Source organism: Octopus bimaculoides, chromosome 6, assembly GCF_001194135.2.
Source record: "Octopus bimaculoides isolate UCB-OBI-ISO-001 chromosome 6, ASM119413v2, whole genome shotgun sequence".
NCBI lineage: Eukaryota > Metazoa > Mollusca > Cephalopoda > Octopoda > Octopodidae > Octopus > Octopus bimaculoides.
Window position 1 is genome coordinate 6574722 of NC_068986.1, and position 7736 is coordinate 6582457.

The 7736-nt window shown below is 39.3% G+C and overlaps 1 protein-coding gene across 1 annotated transcript in view; it reads right to left on the reverse strand.

Moving 5' to 3' along the window:
* The window catches only part of LOC106867448 (uncharacterized), an 89881-nt gene that overhangs the window by 22198 nt on the left and 59947 nt on the right, over window positions 1-7736 (reverse strand). The window contains exons 17-18 of the mRNA XM_014912326.2: window positions 4054-4231; window positions 1984-2069 (exon numbers count right to left, since the gene is read on the reverse strand). Coding sequence (XP_014767812.1) covers window positions 1984-2069; window positions 4054-4231 — 264 coding nt within the window. The remainder of the gene's footprint in view (window positions 1-1983; window positions 2070-4053; window positions 4232-7736) is intronic.

Here is a 7736-nt window from a genome sequence, read left to right on the forward strand (position 1 = left end):
TATATATATATATATATGATGGGTTTCTTTCATTTTCTGTCTACCAAATCCACTCACAAGCTTTGATCAGCTCAAGGCTATAGTAAAAGACACTTGCCCAAGGTGCCACGCAGAACCCAGAACCATGTGGTTGGGAAGCAAACTTCTTACCAGACAGCCACGCCTGTGCCTATCCACACAGCCACACCTGTGTAGGGATTACATCTTTTCACAAAGGGGATAAGCTATTTGAACTTTTCTGATATTTTCTATGAATCTGAGAAAGACTCAGTATTGCTGCTAGTCCCATAGATTATTTAATCACGTTCTACACTCTCTGAGTGGTTGGCGTTAGGAAGGGCATCCAGCTGTAGAAACTCTGCCAAATTAGATTGGAACCTGGTGTTGCCATCCGGTTTCACCAGTCCTCAGTCAAATCGTCCAACCCATGCTAGCATGGAAAGCGGACGTTAAACGATGATGATGATGATGTTATTAGAGATTTGGCCTTTACCAGTTAATACTATTTTTCATTCTGTTCTAAATCTACACTAAACACAGTTTAAATATATTATGTTCAAAGTAGGAGAAAGTTGTGCAAAGTGGAACTGGAAGGGTGTCCATATATGTATACATGAATGGATGGATGGATACATGTATATATATATATATATATGTATGTGCATATATGTGTGTGTATGTGTCTGTTTATAGACATACTGATGTAAATTGAAGCTAAAAGCTGCATTCATGGAAATGTAAGTTAGCTACTATTCAATTAATATAAATTAATGAAATCAATATAAAACTGAAATAAATACTGAGAGCTGTGCTCCAGCATGACCACAGTCAAATAACTGAAACCAATAAATGTGATGCATATGAATGAGGACACTGGAGGGAACCAGTGGAAGAGGTAGACCCAGGAAGACATGGGATGAAGTGGTGAAGCACGATTTTTGAATGTTGGGCTTCACAGAGGCAAAGATCGAGACCTTTGGAGATATGCCATACTTGGGAAGACCTGTCAAACCAGGTGAGATTGTAGTTGTGGTTGATACCAGTGCCGTTTAACTGGACTGGTAAAAACACCCTTCAATCACTGGGTGATATGCTGTGCTTGTGAAGACTTGTCAAACCAAGTGAAATTGTAGTCATGGCCAATGCCAGTGCCATCTGACTGGCACTTGTGCTGGTGGCACGTAAAAAACACCATTCATGTGTTGGGCTTCACGGAGGCTGTGATGTGAAGCCAAGTGATATCGTAGTTATGGCCCGTTAAAAGCACCCTTCAATCATTGGGTGATATGCTGTGCTTGTGAAGACCTGTTGAACCGAGGGGAATTATAGTTATGGCTGATGCCAATATCGTTTGACTGGCACGTAAAAAGCACCATTTGAACCATTGGTCACCTGTCACTAGAGGCAGTGACAGGTGATCAAGACCCTTAGTGATATACTGTGCTTCTGTTGACCTGTCAAGCCAAGTGAGACTGTAGTCATGGCCAATGCCGGTGTCAATGTGACCCTTGCCAGTGGCACATAAAAGCACTGACTACACTCTCGGAGTGGGAGGTGTTAGGATAGGGCACCAACCCATAGAAACCTTGCCAAATCAGATTGGAATCTGGTGCAGCCTCCTGCCTTACCAGTTTTCAGTCAAACTGTCCAACTCATGCCAGCATGGAAAGTAGATATTAAACAATGATGATGATGATGAATAAAAGAACCTAAAATCCTGGATTTCTTTCTCGTGTGTCTTCTGTTAACCTATAGCATGACAACCAAATAATAACAGAATGCCCTTGTGATTGCTTTTCCTATTATTTCTACTATTCTATGTATAAATTATTTTTAATGAATTTCAAAATGAAAAAGGACATACACAAATATCTTTTTTAAAACAATAAACCAGAGTACAACTTAGTTCAGCATGTTTAACTTCTAAGGATGACACTTCTATTTTATGGACACAATGTTAAAGTGTTTAAAGAAGTAACTTACACTTTGTTATATACAAAATCTTTAAGACAAGGAATACTCAGAGAATAGTCATTGCTATTAACAAAATCATGAGCATTTTCTTTGAGCTGAAAAAGAAATATGAATAAAATAAGTACTAACAATGTACAAAATATGGTATAAATTGGTGAAGAAACATCAAATCAATGCCTTCTTTCAAGCTAGATATGTATCATATTTAATGTCTATACACCAGCAACAGGTCTGTTACTGCAGTATTCATTCTGAGGTAATGTTTCTTATGGAAGTGCTGTGTTAAAAACACAATGAACTTTCTGAGAGATGAAAATCACTCCAGCAGCAGCCAATGAGACTGCCAGATGCATTTCAGGCTTTTTGTATCTTTCGATGCTGTGTATTTGCAGCCAGCTACATGCTCTGATGGTAATTCATCATAAAAAGTGGCTTATTGATGATGTATATGTATTGGCTATTTTAATTTAATACTGCCTCAATTGTGTATACCTTTTTTGTTATTTTATTTGCAATATAATTCCCATTTTACTTTTCTGATACTGAGAGGTTTGATGTGGCTGCAAATATTAATATGTATATGTTTCTAAGGGCAGCGAATTGGCAGAACCATTTGTACACCAGGCAAAATGTGTAGTGGCATTTCATCTATCTTTATGTTCTGAGTTCAAATTCCACCAGAGTTGACTTTATCTTTCATCCTTTTAGTGTCAATAAAGTAAATGCTGACTGATCACCAATGGCAATGATATTGACTGATCCCCTGCCTTGAACTTGCTGGCCTTGTTCCAAAATTTGAAACCAATATATATGTTTCCTGTTTTATGTCAATTTTACAGACTAATTCAAAAGTCCCTTTAACATTTCTAATTTTTATTTTGTTAAAATTTTCTTTTAATATATTTTTGATAAGCTAGGCCCTTACATTACAACAGCAGTGTGCAGGTGACCCATCTTTCCAGAAATAAAACTCTACATTTTTGGAGTCCTTGAATGCTTGGCATTAGCAGATTCTCACAGCAAGTTCAAGTAAATAAAACCAGTTACAGTACTGTCAAAAAAGAATGGTCCAGTTAATTCTTTAGATGGTAAGCTACACCATACTGCAACTTCTGGTAAATCAATATGACATTTCTCCATGATACGCAGATTCTCAGTAGATGCAACTATGGCAGTTAATTGAGCCATTGAATCTAAATGTAGCCTCATCACTCCAAGCAACCTTTGTTGGAAAGTGTGCATCTTCTACAAGTCTTGCCAAGTACCACTCAAAACTCCACCCTTTTGTCTGGATCATCTTCATTGAGAGCATGGACTATTCTTGGAATGTAACTTTTCCAATGACAGTGCTTTAAAATGCAATGGCTGCTTAATTTCAAAATTCCTATCTCATGACTCACAGTGCAGCATTTCTTCGGCAATGCATTTCTAGTACCCTTTCTTGCTTTGTGGGGCTTGTCAATGTCTATGGTCTCCAGGAACATTTTTTTTTGTGGACATTCTGAACAGTTCCATCTTCTTCAAACTTATCTCACATTCAAGTGAAACTCCCACCTAAATTGTCTTTGCACTTCTACAGCGTTTTCAAACTTCCAGTATTGCTTCAGGAGAAATTTCCGATGTTCAAAGCTTAATCTGGTTCCTTTAATTAATTCTAATTGGTTAAATCTAAACAGAAATGATAACTGTGTTATCAGTTAACGTGTGTATTTTTGGTCAGAAGGGATACCTTGTGTATATGTGTGTGTGTGTGTGTGTGTGTGTGTGTGTGTGTGTGTGTGCGCGCGCATGCGTGTGTGTGTGTGGACCCTTGTTTAGACATCATGCAATGGTTGTAAATGAGCATCATTATTATACAAGCAAGGTTGTTCATTTCCACTCTTCCATGGAAAGCATGTCTAGCTATGGGGAAATATTAGCTTGCTTGGAAACATGTGAAGACAAGAAGGGCATCTGGCCATAGAAAACTTCGTTCATGCAGAAAATTTAAACTAATTATTAAAAGAATGTACAGGTTCAAGTTTGAAGATGATATTTCTCAGCCAAATTAAAATGAATTAATTTTACAGCATTACTTACATGGGAAGATTTCAATGCTGCTCTCTTGAGTTCTTCTCTTCTACGTAGTGAGGCACGTACAGATTTCTTGCGTTCCCTCTCTCTCATTTTACGATCTTCTATCCATGCCTCTTTACTTTCAGGATCATTCAGGAACCTCAACGGCTGTTGTTTGAGGGTGTCAATTTGAGAAGTCTTTCTAAAAATAGAGAGGGCCATATGTATATTATATAAATACATACATACATGCATACATGCACACACACACACACACACACACACACACATCATACATACATACTTATAGTAGTGGGGTATGGCTTAATGGTTGGGGGTGTTGCACTCATGATTGTAAAATTGTGATTTTGATTCCTGGCTGAGTGGTGTGTTGGGTATTTGAGCAAAATACTTAATTTCACATTGCTCTAGTCCACTCAGCTGGCAAAACTGAGTAATCCTGTGACAAATACGCCCCATCAAGGTGGAATACACACATCACAGAATCCTGGAAATTAGCCGTAAGGGCCTATGGCTTGGGAAGGACCTTTCATCTGTTTCAATATATGTATATATATGATTTGGTAAGGCTTCAACCAGTAGAAAAGCTGTTGATCAGCTAAAAGATAATGTTATAATAAAAACCACAAATCCTGTTAAACACAGCAACTGAAGTTTCCTGGTCGAAATAATAATTTATTTCGCCATTTTTCGAGCTGAGAACAAGACCGTTTGTCAGTTGTCTTTTCAGCAGATGACGTTTAAACAAAGGACGCCGAAGGAAGACAAAATGAAAAGCATAAGGGAGATAACTAACGTTACACTAATACCATGTCAAGCAGACGAAAACAAGATGTTAATGGTTTTATTGTCTAGTGGTCTGCTTTTAAATTCCGACTAGATGTATTGGGTCATAAATAATGCGTTTTTTTTTTCATACTTCTTTTATTCCTCAAAAATATGATAAACAAAGTTCTTATTTTGATCTAAAATATACTCTCCTTTATTTTCTACAATGCTCTCCCATCTATCTGGTAGACTTGCAAGGCCCCTCTTCCAAAATTCACTTGTCCGTGACGAAAAATACTCCTTCAGTATTGTTCTGACCTCGTCTACAGATTCATATTTTTTTCCGCCCAAATGATTTGGAAGACTGCGGAATAAATGATAATCAGATGGGTAATGTCCGGCGAATATGGTGGGTTGGACATGGTTTCCCATTCAAACTGCTTCAGCCTTTGGAATGTCATCCTTGCTGTATGTAGTCAAGCATTATTCTGATGGAAGAACACCTTTCGTCTTGAAACTAAAGATGGTCGTTTTTCTTCTAACGCTGACTTAAGCCGCTCAAGCTGCTCACAGTAGATCTCCTTTGTTACCGTTTGGTTTGGGTTTAAAAGTTCAAAGTGGACTAAACCTTTCATATCCCATCAAACAGATGACAACACCTTACGTGAGGGAAGACCCTGGGGTGCCAGTGTCTCTCCTTTCCTTACCCACTGTCTTTGGCACTTGATATTTTTATACAGAATTCATTTCTCGTCACCAGTCACTATTCGGTCCAAAAAAGGTTCATTTGTGAGATGTGACAGCAAAAAGGAGCACACATTCACTCTGCGCGCGATTAAAATTAGAAAGCTTGTGAGGAATCCATCGACCCAATTTGCTGACTTTTCCGACGGCATGTGAATGTGCAGCCAGGCCGCGAAATTTTTTTTTCCACAAGAGTTCCGGACCCCAGTAATGAGCTCGTTTGCACGTAGTCAATCAGAACAGAGCCACCTTTATCCTTTTTTCCTTTCTAGTCAGCATCGTGCATTCTTAACTCTTTCCTTCTTTACTGGCAGACAGCAACTTCGTCTAGGTCAGAGGTTCTCAAACTTTTTAGGCCACCGTTCCCTTCATGGCCACATAATACCCTCAGCGCCCCACCCCTATCTTTATGTATAAATATATATTTTACATTTTACTAATTTTATATACTATTAATCATTTGATATTTAATATAATATCATATATTTTGTCTACAATAATAATATAATAAATTCAGAGTCCCAATTCACTGCCTTCCTCCCAACGCCTCCTTTTTCTCTACCGCCACCTTTATCATTCCAATTATAGCTTTAAAAAAATAACTGTTAAAATCGAACTGCACTCTTCAAAACTTGCATTAAAAATAAAAACAAGTAGTTTATCCCGTCCCACTCCGACTTTTAGTTCATGCAATTGAAAAAAGCGCATTATTTATAGGATGACCCAATATTTATTGAAATGTGGACATGCATACAAAAATCTCGTTCCTGGAATTTATGCATTTGTTTGAGGTTCTCAACTTCTTTAAGGGATATGGTTTTTCAAGAAAAACACACTGAACATTTTTGGACCCGTTAATATAGGATCTAGTTTTGGAGAGGATTTTCCATTTGATGTCGAAACTAATCCCTTCTTCTTTAAGTTTCCAGATTAAAGCCAAAAGAGTCATTGAATATCTCTTGTCACGGTGCTTAAAATTCGATTATAATATTATATCTGGATTTATATTTTCCCTTTCACAGCTCCAATATGACGTTTGATCTCTGTACGACCATTATCGTTTTCACTGAAACCTTTGCTTCATAAACAAGGGAAGATATCGTACTTCTGTCCTAGACTACATTTAGATTTGTCTCTACATGTGCATCCAGGGCAGGCTTGAATCGTGTGCTGCTTATCGACGTATGATTTAACATCAGGGGGCTAAGAAAGGTAATTTTAATCGTGTCTGTTAAAGATTTTATTGTATCTTTGGGTTCTGTGGAAATGGATATTTACTAAGTAGAAGAATTTTCTATCTACATTTGTCCAAACCCGGCTAAGACTGAACTAAGTTTTATTTTTCGTTGGTGGAACCACTGCAATTAGTGGTAGCACTCCACTTACCACCTCCTCCTTCCACGGGATAAGGACACCCTCCTTAATCCACCTCTCTACTTCTCCTTCAAACTCTTTCCTGGCGTGTACCTTAAAGGTATGCTGGTAGCAGCTCAGCCTATTCTTCAGCACCGGGGACCCCATTTCCAGCGTCACTCTACCGTTCATCGCTGACCATCGAACACCGCCCGAAAAACTTTGTCCTTAACGGTGTAGGCAGTACAGTTCCTCGCGGAGCTCTGCTCCCTCTCATGTTGCAGACTCACGGCGCATGATGCCCCTGCTCCACTAAACGAAACCACATGGTCAATCACAATCGCCCGCAGCCTCAATGTCTTTCCCCACACTGCTATTTCCATGTCACTGCTATCCTTGCATCCAATTTCGCTGCCATCGACCGTCCGAATACTACTCGTCCCCTTCCATCTTTTTGTCACCCTCGAGGTCACGAGAGATGTTGTAGAGACCGAATTTACGAGAGCTTTGAACACCTTTTCTCTTACCAAGACTTCAACTATGGGCAGCGACTGCACGAGCGCCTCTACTCGCTCGGGGGTGGGGGTGGGGCAGTTTGAGAGGCAGCAACTTCCTTGCAGCCTTTTTCCCCGGCTGCAATTTCGAGCAATATGCCCAGTCTACGGTCCATGACACTTAAAGCACCAGCCAGTGAACGTCACTGTCGTTCCACGACAGTTTTCTTCTCCCTGTTCTTTACCGGTCGTTGTACTACGTCGCGGGCTTCCGCAGCTGCCATCGCCACTGTCTTCTGCCTGGTGTTTTGTGTCGACACGCGGGAT